This window comes from Schistocerca serialis, chromosome 5, assembly GCF_023864345.2.
Source record: "Schistocerca serialis cubense isolate TAMUIC-IGC-003099 chromosome 5, iqSchSeri2.2, whole genome shotgun sequence".
Taxonomy (NCBI): Eukaryota; Metazoa; Arthropoda; class Insecta; order Orthoptera; family Acrididae; genus Schistocerca; species Schistocerca serialis.
In genome coordinates this window covers 244745507-244766369 of record NC_064642.1, presented here as the reverse complement: position 1 = coordinate 244766369, position 20863 = coordinate 244745507, and the positions used below count along the sequence as shown (strand labels likewise).

Genomic DNA, 20863 nt, shown 5'->3' with positions numbered 1-20863 from the left:
ACTGTACAGAACTATGTACAATGTGTTTTCTCAAAATTTTAGTGAGAGTATCTTGTATCATCAGCAAAAAGAACTAGCTTTGCATCTTCATTAATATGTAACTTTTAAGCTTCCTGTGCCTGATGATGTGTAAAGTACTCGAAAGAGGGGCAGACTGTGGCTGCACATTCCTAACACTTTTGAAAAGAGATGGGTATAGGAATGTGATTGTATGCAGTAAGTCAGTCACAGTCAGGTACAGTAGTTTGGTATGAACAAGAAAGTATTGCCATGAGTTCAATAGTTTTCGAGATATGATGTGATATATTTGAAGCTGTTTATGAATGGGAAATTTTCATACACATTTCAAAAAAATTAATGTTAACTCTGACACTAATGAAACTTATGAAACTTATGAATACATTTTGGCATGCTTAGATACACTACAGAGAGCTACACCATATATGAATTTGATATTTTTTACTTAATTTTTATCAGAGATAGGGGCTTCAATGCAATTTTTTATCAACACAGAGAGCAATGCACTGCGGTGGCAATCTGCAGACAATACGTAATGTGACAATGTCACAACTTCTGACCTTAAAAATCAGGTATCTACTAATGTAAATCAGACTACCATACCCCATACGTAATAGTTGCTTAGTGTTGCAAGCAGTCTCATATCTTTTGTACCAAGGTAGTATATCACTGTACCAGAGTGTGAAGTAATAGCATGCTTCCTGTTTTGCATCTGCCAGATAGATTGTTATTGTAACAATTTAAATTAATGCGTAGCAATAAAATGCTCATAAATTCATATCTAGAAAATGATTTCCTATGCTTATTTCATTGTGTTATGCTACACACAGAAGAGCAGTGCATTCAGTCAGTAGATGTTAGTCATCTCCAGTAAATCAGTGCTGAAAACAATATATTTAAGTTAAGATATTAGTAACTCAATATCACATTCATTGTTTTTTTTCCACAGTCTATATGTTTCATTTTGATACACACAACTATCCCATTGTAACTAATTCTTACCATAATGATATCTGTTAAAACTCTGATTTAATGATAAGCAGTGTAGCAAAACCTACCATAGTCATGTGTCTCATTCCAATAATTACTCACACACTGACAGTTACATGAAATTACAGAAAATCAAAAAAAGGCTTTCATTTTCAATCCGAGCAGATGAATTCACAACATGCATACAAACATACTAGCACACATGCTAAGCACATACCAAACCTTCTGATCATGGTGACCCCCTACAACCTTCCATCACATTATTCTCCCGTGTTCGAGACCGCTTTACTATGAAAGAAACATGTGCACTGTTAGGCTCATTGTATAGGGTGTGAAAAGCAACAGAAGCACATAAAAATGCTATCAATTATGGAAGCTGTTTCTGTGTAGGATGACCGCATGCTGTGAGCAATATGATTATTAAACAAAAATTATCAGCAGTGCAGATACTTTATTTTTAAATACAGTTTTGTTGACAACCAATTTCTGTACAGAAACTGGCATTTATAGTTTTAGTGTATACTGTGTGAAATACTAAAATCAATATTTCAAAAGAAGCACAGCTGCAGTTTTGCAACACATTGGTAGCGATATCATAGGAATACAATTTATAGTTATTTCAACACATAAAGAAAGATCAAACATTAGTTACCATGGTAAGAACTGCCAAAACTTTAATACATTTTTTAAGACTATTGAGGTTTCAGAGGAGGTAACAAGAAACTAGACAGTGATATCTGTATAAAGCATTGAAAGGTTTAATTATAAAACCTACTGACACTTTAGGATGATGTGAATTGTAAAACATTGATAAAATATCCAGTTTATTTTATGCTACTGTGTTTTGGTTGGTCTGTGATCTGAAGTACATTTCCAGCATTCCAGCAGAGACTATTACAAAATTTTATTCTCTGCATGTTCCCTACCATCCCCAAACAGACGAACACGTCTGTTTTGAGATTTACCTGTACTCATTTTTGTGTGTAACTTTCGAGTTACTGTATGTATTTACTGAAGCTTTTTGTTATTTGTGGAATGTAATATTGGTAAATTAAATGAATGATAGTTTTCCAAAACTGAACTCATATCTTGTGGTCGTAAGTGCTGCACTTTTCCAAGAAGAGAATTATGGATGTTACAAACACAAAGAAAATTTTGTCTTTATCTGTGGCATTACAACTTAATAAAGATACTTCCCTCACTCATGTCTCACTAACCACGGACATTCGAACACTAGAGGCACTGAATCCTCATAAAAATTATAGACAAAATCTGAAAACCTACACTGCTATATACAAATCTTTATGTGTATTTACTGTCACGGTCACATCAAGTTTACATCTTCATCTATTCTCTGTGAATTACTACATGGTGTCTAGCAGAGATCAGTTTTTGTTGTACCATATATCACATACTTTATTTTCCAGTATAAAACACCATAATGAGTTTCTGTCCTGTCAGTAATTGTAACAAATCTAAAATTTCAATTTCAGAGACACAATGGAATCTTTGCTTTGAAAATTACTTAGACTGTGAGAAGCACCCCAAGTTATTTTTACTTTTCTGTTTATTTCTTTTACTATCCCTTCAGGCATCCAGTCACTGGTTATGCTAAACTTGAAAAATAATCATAAATATGTTTCATGACTTCATTTTCAATGCAATGATTACTTAGTTTAGTATTATTATGTTTGATTCTCGGGCCTAGTTTCAAGTTTGCTGTGTTAAGTATAGTTTAAAATTTTTATGCACAGTGACTATCACTATCTACCCTTTTTTGTACCCAGCATATTTGAAAATTATGAAGGAAAGAACAGAGAACCACTCACTGTATAGAGGAGGTGTTGAACACTGGGTAGGTACATACGACAAATAATCAGAAACTTCTTGACATAGTAAACAAGTGTCATTACCCATTCCATTGTTTGTATTCCACACAGAAGTTTCGACTGCTGTCTTAATTTTGCACATAGTAATTTTTTGATGCTAACTCCCATAAGACATACTGATATCAAGGACACACGGCACATGTGGAAAATACTTTCTGTAAGTCATGCTAGTATAGCCGAACACTTGAGAAAGAGTAAAAAATGGCACAGAACGCAGACACATAAATTTGTGACCATACAGTTAGCAAATCAGCTAGGTACTGATAAAGTCAATAACAGATTTCCTTACAAAGTTAAAGGAAAAAGCAGTCATCACTAAAGAAATACATCAAAACAGATGTAAACATTTTTTGAAGATGATTGGCAACAGCTATTAAGTGTTTTTTTTTTAAATAGAGGACACACAGCTGTCTGTATGTTCTTTATTGTCACAACTGGTTTCAGTTAATACTCATCATCACAGTCTCTACATAGAGTGAAAAAAGCTTGAAACAAACACAAATGCATAGAGTACAATCAATTACAAATGAGGGGGTATAACTTAATACTTACGAAAGTTCATATGTTATTTACATATCATATCAAGTCACAGCAATAATGCAATGATATTATAGCTACACCAGAAGTGCTGCACATCAAGACAACAAACAAGTTTCAATACTCGGTGCATCAGTGAAAGCACAATTATAACATTTGTATCCAGGATTAAGTGAATGATATTTCTTTTTGACACTGATTGCAATTTTTCCACAACTGTATCCAAAAGTTGTTTCTATTAAACAACCTACAGTTTCACATAAAAGTGTCAAGTGTCATTCTGGTTTGATGTGACTACCATTTGTGATGTGGAAAACATCCCACTGGTAATCAATTTCTTTGCATAGTTGCAGCAAATGGGGTGTAACTTCTGCAACCAAAGTGTAGACTCGATTTTTCAGGCTGGCTAAACTGCTTGGTAGGTGAGGAACATGAACAGTGTCTTTAATGAAACCCCAGAGAAAGCAGTCCATTGGTGCCAAATCTTCGGAGCAAGGTGGCCATGTAATTGGCTCTTCGCGTCCAATCCACCAACCTGGGAGAGGATTGTTGAGGAAACTTCAAACTTCTGTAAGGAAATGATGTAGTGCTTACTGGTAGTAAACCATCCCATCTCAGTTATCTTCATCGATCACTAGAACTGAAAAGTCTTCCAGCATATCCAGGTACACAATACCAGTGATGGTTTTGTCCATGAAGAAGAAAGGGCTGCACACTGTCAGTTTGTTAAGAGCACAATACGCATTAACTTTGGGGCTGTCATAAACTTGTTCCAGGGCTGCCTGTGGATTTTCACTGCCCCATATTCTGCAGTTGTGGGTGTTCACTATGTCACTGATATGAAATATTGACTCACCACTCAAGATTATTGTGTTCAGTGATGTTTCATCATCCTCTATCTGATACATCATTTCCACAGAGAATTCCCCACAAGCAACCTTGTCTGCATCACTAATGTGCTGCGCCATTGTGAATTTGTGTGGTTTCAAGTGTAAACATCTGTGCAAAACCCACCAAGCAGTCTTTTGTGGAATGCCAGTCTTGCAAGATGCACACCACGTCGGTTTTTGTGGCTTGCAGGCAAAGTTCTCCCTACCCTGTTTGACATCATCAGCACTAAGTAATTGACCTGCTGATTTATTGTGTTGCAGTGAACAACCCGTGTCAACAAAGTCCTTGTGCCAAGAGTAAATCATAGACCTTCTTGGAGGTTCTTTAGAATATTTGGTGTGAAATTTACACTGAAAAGTTGTTGCAGAGTTTGTTTCATGAAACTAAATCACATATTGAGTACACTCTGTACCAGTGAAAGTAGCCATTTTAACTGTGCATTATGCTGGCACTCCAGGCGGTGGAATTGGATACTGATGTACTATGTGAATCAAGCTTAAGATTCTTTGCTACAAAAAGACACATCTACCAATTCTGTTATTTATCTCAATAAATTTCTGTATCATTCCAAAGTTGTAGAGTCCTTTTTGACTCACCTTGTATAATAATAATACAGTTGTGATATCATTATGTAATGTTACTGCTCACAACTTCCATATTCTCTTTATTTGCACATAAATGTCAGTTTATATTATTTGTAGCTTGTTTATTACTGAACTTGAGGGGTTATCATTTTTTTTTCTTTTTCATTATGCTCTTGTACAACTCAGTTATATTTTTGTACTATGTCTGTTTTAATTTTTAGTATATTTACTTAGATAAGAGATGTATATAAACTGCACTTCCCCTATCTCTGCTGTGTTGAGATTTGATACCAACATCTAAACCACATGATAGAAGGCAAACAGCCAAGTTGTTGTCATTAGAAATGATGTGAAGTGGAACTGTCAGTTACAATTTTTCAGTTTTTCTCTTTTATAGCTTAATCAAGTATTGATTTTTAATTACTGAATAGCGTGTTGTACTAGTATTACACATGCAGTAGTATGGTTAAACTGATTTCTCCAAAATTCTCAATATTATTGTAATGGTTATCACAATTACATTTGGCCAGATGAAAGTGTAACAAATAGGTGGAAACACTGTATTAACATTTCTTTCTCTCTCTCTCTCTCTTTTTCCCCCTTTACAAACAATAGAATTCCAGTTCTTCAGCTAATTCCTTTTGTGGGACAATGAGCCATTTAACTCGCTCCATCCAAAGGAGTTGTTGTTGTTGTTTTGGTCTTCAGTCCAGAGATTGGTTTGATGCAGCTCTCCATGCTACTCTATCCTGTGCAAGATTCTTCATCTCCCAGTACCTACTGCAACCTACATCCTTCTGAAGCTACATAGTGTATTCATCTCTTGGTCTCCCTCTGCAATTTTTACACTCCACGCTGCCCTCCAATATTCAATTGGTGATCCCTTGATGCCTCAGAATGTGTGCTCCCAACCGATCCCATCTTCTAGTCAAGTTATGCCACAAATTTCTCTTCTCCCCAATTCTATTCAATACCCATCTAATCTTCAGCATTCTTCTGTAGCACCACATTTTGAAACCTTCTATTCTCTTCTTGTCTAACCTATTTATCATCCATGTTTCACTTCCATACATGGCTACATTTGTTAACATCGGGTATAGATTTAAGTGTCAGGAAGTCGTTTCTGAAAGTATTTGTATGGAGTGTAGCCATGTATGGAAGTGAAACATGGACAATAAACAGTTTGGACAACTAATGAGGAGGTATTGAATAGGATTGGGGAGAAGAGAAGTTTGTGGCACAACTTGACTAGAAGAAGGGATCGGTTGGTAGGACATGTCCTAAGGCATCAAGGGATCACAAATTTAGCATTGGAGGGCAGTGTGGAGGGTAAAAATCGTAGAGGGAGACCAAGAGATGAATACACTAAGCAGATTCAGAAGGATGTAGGTTGCAGTAAATACTGGGAGATGAAGAAGCTTGCAAAGGATAGATTAGCATGGAGAGCTGCATCAAACCAATCCCAGGACTGAAGACCACCACAACAACAACAACAACAACAACATGGCTACACTCCATACAAATACTTTCAGAAACGACTTCCTGACACTTACCTCTATACTTGATGTTAACAAATATCTCTTCATCCGAAACGCTTTCCTTACCATTGCCAGTCTACATTTTATATCCTCTCTATTTCGACCATCATCGGTTATTTTGCTCCCCAAGTATCAAAACTCATCACCTACTTTAAGTGTCTCATTTCCTAATCTAATTCCCTCAGCATCACCCAATTTAATTCGACTACATTCCATTATCCTTGTTTTGCTTTGTTGATGTTCATCTTATATCTTCCTTTCAGGACACTGTCCATTCCATTCAACTGCTCTTCCAGGTCCTTTGCTGTCTCTGACAGAATTACAATGTCATCGGTGAACCTCAAATTTTTTATTTCTTCTCCATAGATTTTAATTCCTACTCCAAATTTTTCTTTTGTTTCCTTTACTGCTTGCTCAATATAAAGATAGAATAACATTGGGGATAGGCTACAACCCAGTCTCACTCCCTTCCCAACCACTGCTTCCCTTTCACGCCCCTCAACTCTTCCATCAGTCTTCTGTACAAATAGTAAATAGCCTTTTGCTCCCTTTATTAGACCTCTGCCACCTTCAGAATTTGAAAGTGAGTATTCATGTCAACATTTTCCAAAGCTTTCTCGAAGTTTACAAATGCTAGAAACGTAGGTTTGCCTTTCCTTAATCTATTTTCTAAGATAAGTTGTAGAGTCAGTATTGCCTCACTTGTTCCAACATCTCTAAGGAATCTCTTCCTCGAGATTGGCTTCTAACAGTTTTTCCACTCATCTGTAAAAAATTCGCGTTACTATTTTGCAGCCGTGACTTATTAAACTGATAGTTCGGTAACTTCCACATCTGTCAACAACTGCTTTCTTTGGGATTGGAATTATTATATTCTTCTTGAAGTCTGAGGGTATTTCGCCTGTCTCATACATCTTGCTCACCAGATGGTAGAGTTTTGTCAGTGCTGGCTCTCCCAAGGCTGTCAGTAGTTCTAATGGAATGTTGTCTACTCCCGGGGCCTTGTTTTGACTTAGGTCTTTCAGTGCTCTGTCAAACTCTTCACGCAGTATCATATTTCCCATTTCATCTTCATCTACATACTCTTCCATTTCCATAATATTGTCCTCAAGTGCATCGCCCTTGTATAGGCCCTCTATATACTCCTTCCACCTTTCTGCTTTCCCTTCTTTGCTTAGAACTGGGTTTCCAGCTGAGGTCTTGTTGTTCATACAAGTGGTTCTCCTTTCTCCAAAGCTCTTTTTAATTTTCCTGTAGGCAGTATCTATCTTACCGCTAGTGAGATAAGCCTCTACATCCTTACATTTGTCCTCTAGCCATCCCTGCTTAGCCATTTTGTACTTCCTGTCGATCTCATTTTTGAGATGTTTGTATTCCTTTTTACCTGCTTCATTTACTGCGTTTTTATATTTTCTCCTTTCATCAATTAAATTCAATATTTCTTCTGTTACCCAAGGATTTCTATTAGCCCTCGTCTTTTTACCTACTTGATCCTCTGCTGCCTTCACTACTTCATCCCTCAAAGCTACCCATTCTTCTTCTACTGTATTTCTTTCCCCCATTCTTGTCAATCATTCCCTAATGCTCTCCCTGAAACTCTCTACAACCTCTGGTTCTTTAAGCTTATCCAGGTCCCATCTCCTTAAATTCCCACTTTTTTGCAGTTTCTTCAGTTTTAATCTGCAGTTCATAACCAATAAATTGTGGTCAGAGTCCACATCTGCCCGTGGAAATGTCTTGCAATTTGAAACCTGGTCCCTAAATCTCTGTCTTACCATTATATAATCTATCTGAAACCTTCCAGTATCTCCAGGCCTCTTCCATATATACAGTCTTCTTTCACGATTCTTGAACCAAGTGTTAGCTATGATTAAGTTATGCTCTGTGCAAAATTCTACCAGGCGGCTTCCTCTTTCACTCCTTACACCCATTCCATATTCACCTACTACGTTTCCTTCTCTTCCTTTTCCTACTATCGAATTCCAGTCCCCATGACTATTAAATTTTCACCTCCCTTCACTATCTGAATAACTTCTTGTATCTCATCATACATTTCATCAATCTCTTCATCATCTGTGGAGCTAGTTGGCTTATAAACTTGTACTACTGTGGTAGGCATGGGCTTCTTGTCTATCTTGGCCACAATATGCCGTTTGTAGTAGGAGCAAACAATATATCGGTTTGGTAAGATGTGTTTGGTCATTTGAAGATTCACATCATATGTGTGGCATGTTTTATTATGCAAACCAGGCAGTGCTTTGCAATTGCTACATATGTGTGAGAACTGGATGTTTGTCCTAATCTCCTCTCCTCTCCCCCCCCCCCCCCCCCTACTTGTCTCCTCCTGTTCTTCTCTTTTCCCATCTGTCCATCACTTCCTCTTCCCTCTCTCTGTCCATCTCCCCCCCCCCCTCCTCACTCAATCTCTTCCACCTCCCCTCTCTGTCCATCTACACCTCCCCCTCTGTATGTTCAATTCCTCCCCCTACCTCTGCCCATCTCCTCTTTCCCCCTCTCTCTGGTCTTTAGCCTTGTTTAATGATATTCCAAATTCAGATCCTGTAGTAGCATTCCAATTATAAGCTGATAAGCTATAAATGCAAATTTCCTATTTTTAGTGAAAGCAGAAAGCAAGGAAGAAAATAAACCAGCACATTGTTTATATATATATGAGAAGGAATATATGTTGAAGAAACAATTTGTCTAGTGGTTAAAATGCCTTGCTACCTTTGTTAAAACTGACTGCGAGAAGGAAACAAAACCGCACATTTTCACAGCAGAGCATAGCACAGCAATTTCTTTTTAGCAGCAGCTTTTAACATAAAACCTGTTTATTGCTGTTTAAAAAAAATACATAGCCTATGTCCATCTGAATGTTTATTAGAGCATCATGTATATATAGCCTATTGTTTATATGCAACCTGAACATTTATTAGAGCATCATGTTTATAGGCTAGATGTGCTGACAGAGAGAGCTCTATCAAAATCCAAGTTCTATGTTAGTTTCAAATGTAGCAGTCTGAATGGAAAAAAACTATATGTACTGGCAGACTGACCTGTAGCAAAGCCCAAGGCTTGGATTAGGCTGGAATGTGACAGTGTTGTTATGAGTTGGTGAAGCCAACCAGTCCTACCAGTCCTCACAAGAGGGGGAAAAACTAATAGATTGATGTGTAGTGTAGCCTGATACATACATTTGTCACTGCAATAATCTACTATAATGTCTCATATGTGTATTACACTATCAAAATTCTTTGAAAAATCTTTTATAAAAGCTATGATCATGCTTTAATTTTTATAAAAGATGTGATAAAATTACCCCAGTACACTATAAAAGATTTTATAGACAACTTTTTATAAAATATGTTTGACAAAGATTTTTATAGTGTAATGCAGCCTTATTTCTAACTTTTATGAAAATTCAATGATTTAGTTAAATTCTAACCTATTAGATAAAAATACCAACTAACTTCACTTACAAACCATAAGAAATTATGAACAAGCATTGTGATTGTCTAAAACAACTGATGAATGCTTCATCCTATTCAGTTGTTACCAACAGCAGCATTCAACACAACAGCCGCTAACACCATAACTGCACTATTATTAAGATATGTATAGTGATTTATATCCAGATGATGGAAACAACACTAATTAATGATTAGTATTTTTCAACCATAACTTTAATTCCTGTTCCCTGACTTTGCAGTTATTAACAGAAATTAAACACTCAAAATTAAAAATGCATATGGTTAAATAAAAGAGACTGAACACTTAACAGGAAAGTGAGTTCACAGTCCCAATACTGCATCCTATTTAAGTTGGAAAAATGAAAAGTGAATTCTAGTTTGGTGCTGTGTTCTGGATTCTGACTTAGTGGATATCATTCATCCAAGAAGTTGAATTTTCGTGTAAACTTAGTTTAACTTGTTATACTTTGTTGGAGTAGATGATTCTATAGAGATTCAATATCTGTCCAGTGTTGGTGTGTTGGCTAAGTGACCTTTTTTTTAACAATTATTATACATCATCTTGAAGATATGCATGATGCACATAAATCACCGATAAGAATCATAAAAAAAGGGAAGGGGGGAAATGTGTGTAAAACTAGATTAGTGTGGTTTGATACAATATTTACTTAAAATATCTCAAAAATTTCTTGAATTTCAAATCAGATGTATCATCAGTGGATATAGTGACCTTCTCATTGACAGAACTTTTTGTAAGTGTCAATCACTGTTGAGAAAGAATAGTTCATTGAAATGTAAGGGAATGACTGGAAACTTTATGATAGAGAAAAAAATTATTGAAGATTTTAAAAACAACAAACAGAGGCTTGCAACACAAACTAAAGACATCCGCAAAATAAGGATGATGGAAAAGAGCCAGAATAAACATAGCTAGTTGTGCTGTATGTTTTAGTAGCAGAAAAACTTGTATCTGGAGACTATTTCTAAGAAGAAATAGAAAAATGGTGCTGGACCTCATTCATTTGTTATTTTGAATAGAAGTGAAAAGACTTGAAATAGCATCCCTGGAATAGTCTAATTAAAGTTGAAGTTTATGTGAAAAAACAGGGAATCCTCATCATGTTTTTGACTGATCTATGTAGTGGTCACATACAAATTAAAATTTTTTAAAACATTTATTAAGTTGGTTGTACAATGCACTTGTTTTGCACTTAGTGTGGTCATAAATTTCAAAATGTAAAACACCATGCATCTACTTAAATTTTGTTTAATTTTTACATGTATTAGGTGGGCAAATCATATTTTGTAAGTTTTTTTGATGAACAGAGTATCAAATATTTCATTGGCTATATATCATTACATGAACAGTTTTTTGCTCAGAGTTTGGGAATCAGTCCACTTGCTTTCTCAAACATCAGCTCCTCATACAGTCTTCCTGTCTATGTGAGTGTGACTGTGAGTTCTGGTTATTGTATTAGTTTTATTTAGATACTCCTGCATTCAGAGTGTGAGAAAAGCCATTATTGCAACCAAACTCTTTTTGTAATTTATATTATCTTATCTCTTAAATTTCTGTGTCATTAGGAAACAGACTGCCATGCAATAACTCACTGAAGACTCGTTTTCAAAGACAGTTACCACCTTTTACCAGGCTCTCTCATTTTAGGCAGTTCTGGATTTCTGCAACAATTGATACGTGAAGAGAACAAACCATTCCTCTTATCGTCTTTCATAGTTTGTCTTGGAAGATGAATACAAAACTATTTATCACTATCGGTATTTCAAACATGAGGTGAACATTTGAACCCGCACTTAGCAAATGTTTTGGTGTTATAATTAGCATCAATTTGTCCAACATGATGCCTTAATCCAGTAGGTTATTACTGTCATGCATCTTTAGAAATTAAAGTATGAGATTCCATTTAACATAAGATAAATGTTAATTTTCTTAATTCCATCTTATTTTTCAAATGTATTATGCACATAGTTGCAAAAACCACACAGTTCCTATCTGTATACTAAATTGACTGTGAATAATGTCCCAATACAGCTGCAGTACTGCTCTGAGGGGCACCACACATGGCAGTTAGTATTATAACATGTTTTAAGATTTTCTCCTATTCATTCCCACAGATCAAGTGGAGAGAGAATTACAGCTTTTACACCTCTTTAAAAGGGCCAATGAATAAACTATAAGATGTGGAATGTAAGTTGTTTGAACATTTCATATGCCAGAAGAAACTCAAGTTTCATGTTATTATGTACTATTTATATCTCTATATATTAATATAGTGACTTCATGTTTTGGCATTTTTATTTTCATAGTCACTGTCATTTGAGGCACAATATGTTTGCAGGATTTTGATATCTGTTTTCATTTATGGTATTAGCTGTTTAAGGCATATTGTACTTTATTGTTGTTACTGAAACAAATACCAAAAACTTTTATGGTTGCAAGTGCCCTATCTCCATGTAAAAATTTTATTGTATTTTTAATATTTTGTGATCAGTCCCATATCTTGTGGAGACACAATATAAGATCACTCGACTTCAATAAATCACTATACGAGCTGTTGTTAGTCTACCTCCTTTTTGACTCTTCCTATGGAAATGAGTTTCTACTCAACTTTAGTAATAGTTTTCTTAAACACTTACCAGTTTAACAAGCCTGTGGTCATTCACGTTCAACTTCATTATACGTGTCTGATGTCCTCTGTCAGGCCAATTCAATGCTGATATCCACTTCTCCTTTATTTCATTATAGACTTAGTAAGCAACCTATCTTTTTTGTAGACAAACTGTGGCTTTCCAGTTTCCTACTAATGCAATAAAGCCTAGTATTCATTTTACTAAAGAACTGAATGTTTGTGAATGTTCTACTTCACATCTCTATGCATATTTGCCACCTGTCACTTATTATTCTTGGTACTTCTAACTTCAGCTGAAAACTTATATCAGAATTGTCCTGTGTTACTACATGCTTATTTTCTCTTTATGGATGTGGCATTTCTGTTATAAATGTAAGTGCTCTTTAATGGTGTTTGTGATAATTTACTGTATCTTGGCAACAGAGAACCAACAGTTACACATGCAGTAGTCTATATGAGTGTGTAATTAATAGTAGTTTAATATCCCTGCCAATGGACGTTAGCAATAGCAATGTGGGGGCACTCCAGTTAGACTCAGCTAGGCACTGCCAGGTGGATGTGGCCACCACATCACATCATTTGACCCACTTACAGCCATGGGTTAAGCTATCCATCATGGGTCAGTCTAGTACAGCACACAGCACGAGTAACAACCTGTAATGTCTAGCTGTTAATTGGATTTATACCTAGCTTTAGACAATGACTTTGTGGCTAATGTTCTTGGTGCTTATCCCGTGCTCTGCTTATGACAACCTTGGCTTTGTTCACAGATCACAAGTGTGTTTTAGGTTCCTGTGTTATGGGCCCAAAGTTTCTGCAACTGAGGCAGCAACATAGGTCACAACAACACCAGTTTGTGGCTCAACAGGAACTGCTCCTGCTACTAGTCTCTCTGTCCCCACTTGGGCCATTGATCCTGTCATGTGTTCTTCCAGGCCTTGGGTTGCAGCTTCATGGAAATTTAGTCTCAAGCCCTGCCTACACCCGGCTTTCCCCACCATCATCAGCAGCAGTTGGTTGCAGTTCACCTATGCAGACATGGCATATTTGTTTTCCTGGGATCGTTGTTCTTGTGTTGCTTAGTGGTTCAGTTCAGTATATTGAAACACTTCACATTGAGCTTTTGTAAGTTATTGTGAAATAGTTACATGATTTTTCCTTCCTATGTATCAGATACCAATGGTTCTGCAACACAGTTTCAGTGGTCTTCTTCACTGTATCTTACAATCTTATTTGGAGGTTTTTGTGTTTTCAGGGGTTCTTTTTATGCATAGTGTTTAGGGTATATTCAAAGCCTGTGACATGCAAGTTTGTGTAGCAGTAATCAGAAGCTTGTTGGTAACTTCTTAGGCACATGTTTGCACACTACCTAAATGTACTTTTGTTTCATTCAAGCTATTGGGACAGTCTGTGTTGTGCCTTCTCACTTGGGTGCTGCACTTCTCTGACATGGTTGAGCCATCTCTTTTAAGAGGGGAGGGGTGTAGTGAATGCAGGCGTGTCCCCTTACATTTTCAGCGATCACACTTATGGACACACTTCCTTGGAGGTTATTTGTCAATAGACAAGTCACTGAGCTGTTTACCACAGTGCCTCCTGCAGCTGCCACAGCATTCGGAGGCGCAAGCTGTGCCAATACATGGCATAAAGGTCACAACACACAGCACCTATTCACATCTGCAAGGCCATATGTTCACATGACACTGCACATAAAGTCTTCCATGGGCTTGCACTTAGGTCGCTGCTTCACCCCTCGGGAGTCAGTTATGCTCCACACTCTGACTAACCATCAACCACTAAAAGTCTGCATTACAGACCCAATGCCTGCTGCTGTTGAAGACCACCAAGGCATTTTCTCGCACTTGCCATGAGCCCGTGCAACGTTGGACTTTTGTCAGCCACTTCTGAGAGCACTGTTCCACTGAATCTGTCTCTGGACTATCCATGAGCCACTGCCTCACAGAACCATGCCATTAAAGCACCTTGCTGCTCATCAGTTGAGTGCCCTCAAGCTCCCAGCCTTGTGGGACTGAGTCATTGCTTAATCTCCCTGCTCCTCGCCTCTTCAATATTCATGGACATTTGTCCTTAGAAACTCAACTTAGTTAGTCCCTGTTGTCCTCATAAAGTGTGGATTTCAATTGCCGTCAGTCACATTACTTGGCCTAAGCACACAACACCTTAGTAGCTTTGAAAAAATCAAACAATGGAAAATCCGGGATGGAATAATGACAATATTATGAAAAGGATAGTGAGGCGACCAATAACCTCTGACAACCTCGAAGGAAGTGACGTCAAAGATGGTGGAATCCTGATTGTGACCTTGCAGTTGATGAGCGTGCCACAGCCTGGAGGAAGTGGAACTCGACTAAACGACAAGAACACAGGGCGAATTTCACAATGGTACAGAAACTGACAAGCAAGACCATCAGGTGTGTGAAGAGATCTTATGATCGACCAAGACTGGAAAAGTTGGATGAAGAATTTAAAATGTACAACACCAGAAACTTTTATCAAGCATTCAAAGAGGAACTCTGAGGGTACAAACCACAATGCCTTCACTTTAAGAATACACCCAGGGAGCTGGTCACTAATAACCACGAGAATGTGGAACTTTTGGCAAACTATTTGGTGCAATTGCTTAATTGTGAAGAGCCCACAGAAAGACTGCCTGTTGAAGATCCTCAAGAGATGCTCCTACCATCTAACCCACCAACTATACAGCAAGTTGCTAATGCTATCAACCATCTTAAAAACTGCAAGGCACCCAGGGAAGATGGCATCATTGCAGAAGCTCTGAAACCAGTTGGAAATACAATCACAGAGGCCTTACACCAGATCTTGGTTGACTGTTGGGAGACTGGCAGGGTCCCTGATGATTGGAAATCGGCTATCACACACCCTTTACATAAGAAAGGCGATTGCAGTGGTGTCAACAACTACCAGGGGATTTCTCTGCTGCCAACAGGATACAAAGTGCTCTCCGAGATTTTACTGGACAATGTAGAAAGTCAATGTGAACAAACAACTGGTGAATATCAAGGAGGATTTCAATGTGGTATACCCTGTACCAAGCAGATCATCGATCTGAAAACCATTCTCCAACTAAAACAAAAAAGGAGTATGAACATCACCATGGTTGTTGTCGACTTTATGAAAGCTTATGATTCCATTGACCGCCACACATTCTTCTTAGTACTCCAAGATCGATGTATGGATTACAACACACACACCCTCATCAAACAGACTCTCACAGATACAACATCTAAGGTGAAGTTCACAGGAGAATTATCTTGGAGTTTCAACATCATAACGGAAGTACAACAAGGTGGAGCCGGGACCCGAAGAATCAAGATGAGGTCCTTGTCTTCGCAGATGACATAGCAATCATAACCAACAACTCTAAGGATGCTGTCCAAGCCCTGCATGAGTTAGCGGTGAAGTCAGGGTTACAAAAATCGTATTAAAGACCAAATACTTTGAGAACCAGTGCTCCAGTAACACCCCTTTGACAACTATACATAGTACGACTGGGACTGGGCATTGTTTTTAAGCGACTATCATTACAACATCCATTTTTGTCCCACTGTCCAACATGCCAATGCAGACATACTCTGACATGGAATTCGACTGCCATCAAGCAGCTTGTTTTGCAGTGGATTAACAGCTGCAAACCACCTTGGATGAATTCTTGTTGAACACATGTGATGTCACCACAGAACACATGTGATGTCACAATGGCAGCATCCCACGACCCCCAAGGTTTTGTCTGAAGTCCAGAAGGAGTAGCTGGAACATGTCTGAAATCCAGGAGTGGCTGGAACATGTTTCCTGCCAGGCTGACCCAGTTTTTCAAAATTATTTCATGCTGTATTACTAGCTCCATGCACCTCAGGGCATCTTGACTTTGACCTCATAGGACTCTGACTACTGGGTTGTCAATCTTACTGGCTCTAGACCCACATCCTCCAGTTTTTTCATACATCTCACTGATGGATCACGCTCATGAAGGCTATAGCCCGGTGACATGTCTACTGCACTGGCATCAAAACCAACACTGAAACACATGCCACTCCCACGCCTTCAATCAGACATACCCAGTGCAGCATTTTTCACCGCGGAACTGCCTTGACTGCCCACAAGAGAAGTTTCACAGCGATTTTGTTGGGCAATTTCTGAGAGCTATGTGGCTGTTGGTTGTGGATGCCATTTCCAGTTTCTCATATGTGACACACATGTTGTCTACTACCGCTACTACCCTCACCACCATCAGCACCCCTGAGAGAATTTTTGCTATTGAGGGGGCACCTTGCACCTTAGTATCTGACAACAGTTCTCAATTTACATCAAATCAGGTGGAGCACAGTTTGAGGCCTTCTGACACAAAAATGGCATCATCCATTTGACTACTGCCTTTTCACTGCAACTCCAACAGGGAAGTTGAATGGATGGTCCACACCTTCAAGATTCAGATGTGGAACGTCATGCATACACCATTGGCTGAGGATGCCTCACACAGATTCCTTGCAACATATAAGCCCAACCCATCAACGGAGTTAGTTCAGCCAGACTTCTGCATGGGCGCAGGCATCATCACACCCTGTTAGATCTTCTGCATCCCGTGCACCATGTCCTCCTGCATACAGGCTCGCCTACACTCAGGGTGCCAGTGTATGTGCTCACAGTTTCATCTGGTGTCCAGGTTGAACCAAAGGGTTTATCCTAGGCCAGATGGATTCACAGCTGTTTGAAATCTAGACTGGCATCATTCACCTGCTGCACCACCACAGCTGTCTCTACAGAATCCTAGCCTCCTCCTCTGCTCCACAGAATTGACACTAGGGTCACCTCCAGCCAGGAATTCATCCCCTCTCCCATGCCTCCTGCACCATGGTAGGACTTCCAACCCCAGGACCTTACTTACTAATGTGCAGATGAAAGAATCACAGTTAGGTCACCTGTGGAGAAAGAACTTCCCCTCTGCCCCACACTTCAGTGGCACTGGACCAGTCTCAAGCTGCGGATCCACTGCAGCTCCTCCATCCTCACTGTCGTCAAGCTGGCCTCCTGCTGGGGTCGATCTAGGGCTGATGGTCATGGATTCACCGGCAGTGAGTGATGCCTCTCCTGCCCCCCCACACTCACAGTCACCAGCACCGGCGAGGTCAACTTGGCCCTACATGCTGGTTTTATATTCCTGACAGCAGATCTTAGCAATGGCAACACGCAGGCACTCCAGTTAGTTTCAGCTAGGTGCCACCAGGGGCATGGCCATTGAGTTATGTGATCTGACCCACTGACTGCCACAGGTTAAGCGAGCTACCATACCTCAGTCTAGTACAGCATACCATACAAGTAAACACTGGTTACGTCTAGCTGTTATTCAGATCTTGACACTGCTTTGGACATTGACTTTCTGGCTCACATTCTTGGTGCTTATCCCGTGCTGCACTCACAACAACCTGGGTTTTGTTCATGGATCCACAGATCACGAGTGTGTATTTGGCATTGACTATTTACATAGAGCACCAAAAAAGACAATATCTAAATTATTTGAATTATAAAATTTTTCAATATAGGTCATATTCTGCATTTAGTTTTTTAGTATTGTGATAAAAAAAACTTCTTGCCATTGTGCTCTATAAGGGACACACATCAGGAGTGAGGTCTCAAGAAGAAGTAACCACATATAAAGACTTCAGCTATGTGACAATTTGAAGTCTATATGCAAATATAACCAGATGCTTGTTGCACACCATATACTTATAACACTTCCAAAGCATAATGTGTATATGCAAAAGATAGCACCAACTTAAGTTTCTGGAATCATGAGTTCTTTCTACCAGAGATAAGAAGACAAAATATAGATGTGAGAAAAATTGGTGAATAACACACAGAAACAGATAAGTCTTCCAGAATGTTGAGCTGCGATAAACGAAGGCTGGAAGGCAAATTGACAGTAAACAACTTGTTTTCCAACTACTCTATATTGCTTCACCAAAAGTGAAACATTTGTTCATTTGTCTCAGTTTAAAATTTCACAGCCTGCAGTATGTTTTTGTTTCATCGTTATACTATGTCTCTTCAGAAGAAGGAAACCCATCCAAACTGAGGACCTAAATTTAAACTTTCACATGTAAATGAAGTGCTGTGGCATCTGCCATGGCACTGTCTCGAAAAGCAGGTTTTGAGTGTAATTATGTAACTCACCTTTAACATTAATGTTATTGAATTATATTATTATTATTATTATTTATAATGTGCAGGAACATGCAGACAACATATCCAAAAATTGTAACCTTTTGTGGATGATAACTGACGACAACTGTTTGACAAATAGCTACTTACTGTTAACTTGTAACTTAATGGACCAACATACTTACTACTGCAAAATTTTCAAGTAAGGTGCTTGCATTACTTAAGTGCAGAAGCTAATCAGGGAACTAACTGCAACAATTTTAATACTGCCTAGGATGTTACTGAAATAGTTCCTAAACTTTTTCAAGTAACCAATATATGAATATGAAATTCATAACTGAACAGGATAATTTTGCTAAGATGTTTCCAAAGAAGGTGGTTGGATACTCTTTTTGAGTATCCTATCAGCTTCTTTTGAAACATAAACAAATTAGACAATGGCTGAAAGACACTCAAATAAACTTTTTAGCTATGTTTGTCAGAGGAAAGATGCAGTCAAAGCATTGGCACAGAACAGACATGCAGTTGCTGGAAGGAAGAAAAAGTTACCCCAAACCCTGTCTCATGTAATATAAAGTGCAGGCAAAGAAACATATTTAGCCTAGTCAAGTACTCTTGCTTTTGTTTCATCATGTAACTTGGAGCTCTTCTTCTCAGTCCTAAAATTTACTTTTAATGAGAGAGGAATATCAGCTGTTAGACTTACAGGATTTGCGATCAGCATTTCTGGTTCGTTTGCGTTCTCGTGGAGTTGTCCTCGTATTTGGTGCTTTGGTGGCAGTTTTCACAAGAGATTCCAAAATTTCATCATCTCCATCTGTCAGGTGACCATTCACTGTTGCATCGCCAGTTGAAGGACTCAGAGCATTTCGACCTGAAAAATTGTAGTCCTCTAGTGTGTACCTACATTTTACTTGTAGTCCTCTAGTCTACATTTAAATTTTACGTTTAAACACATTGTGAGGCACATTCAGCTATGGGACAAGTTATCAAACCATGTCTCACTGTAGTCCTCTGGCAGTACCTCTCTTAGAAAACAGAAGAGTGTTAACAGCAGAGGTAAGCTGTGAGGCAGGTCATGAATCATGCCTGGATAATTCATTAGGCAAGAGTATTGTCAATGAAAGATACAGAGTCTGAAGCATTTGAATAACAATGGGTGTTCAAAGGAGGAGTGGTAGATTTTTAAAAATATTTCTAGTAATGAAGTGAATTACTAATGTGGCTACAAAATTGCTCAGGGCAACTTTCACTACATAGTAAGCCATATGAATGGTGATAGTATGTCTGATATATTCCTTTAGACTATGAATAAAGGACAGAAAATACTAAACTCCTGAAGCTTAAGTTATTTTAATTGTACTTATCTGGAAAGATATGTGTGAGACAGGAAGAGTGTTAGAGTTGACTGTTACGCACAAACAGTAGATAGCACAGACATCTCAGCTATAGAGCATCGCTGGAGAGGGTGAAATGATTTTTTATATTTACAAATGAAATGTTTATGCCCTACGGTATTAACATGGCCATCATCAGATTATTCCGATATTGTTTTGGGCTCTGATTACTTGGGATTTAATTGCTGTGAGAACACATACAATGGTTACTTTTAGGCTAATTTTGCAAAAAAAGAAATGTAGAAAGTGGACTGCCAAAGGAAGAATTAAGTAGCAAAGGAAAGGAGCACTATTACAAGGGAAACAACTGTGTTTCTAAATAGTGTAAGCTACATGATGGAATACAAGCATTATTTGCGGGTGGTGCTCCTGCTGTTACTGAAAAGTTTTCCCATTAATATGGAAGAACTCTGGCAAGGAGATATTCAAGTATTTTCTCCTCCATACCCTTAATGCTATGTTCTTCAATGTTCATATTTTGCAACAACTTGATTTATTCATGAGCCAGTTTACAGATTCTTGTGTCATTCTCTGACGAGAACTGTCTGTTGTAACTGCAGATAAAGTAACCATAGAATTCACATGAATTCTTAAAACACTTAAATGATCTTCTTAGTTATAATGATTTAGTTGGATATTAATTTTCATTGTTATCTTATTTAAAATGTGATGATAACAGGGGAGGGAGGGAGAGAGAGCGGGG

The 20863-nt window shown here is 38.2% G+C and overlaps 1 protein-coding gene across 5 annotated transcripts in view; it reads right to left on the bottom strand.

Annotated features, from left to right (window-relative positions):
* LOC126481662 (FH1/FH2 domain-containing protein 3) overlaps positions 1–20863 on the bottom strand; it is a 650693-nt gene that overhangs the window by 14445 nt on the left and 615385 nt on the right. For 4 of the 5 annotated variants that reach the window (XM_050105590.1, XM_050105587.1, XM_050105586.1 and 1 more), the window contains one exon: positions 19470–19637. In XM_050105590.1, coding sequence (XP_049961547.1) covers positions 19470–19637 — 168 coding nt within the window. Of the gene's footprint in view, positions 1–1225; positions 1297–19469; positions 19638–20863 lie in introns of all 5 variants that reach the window. The other variant, XM_050105589.1, reaches the window with a different exon arrangement.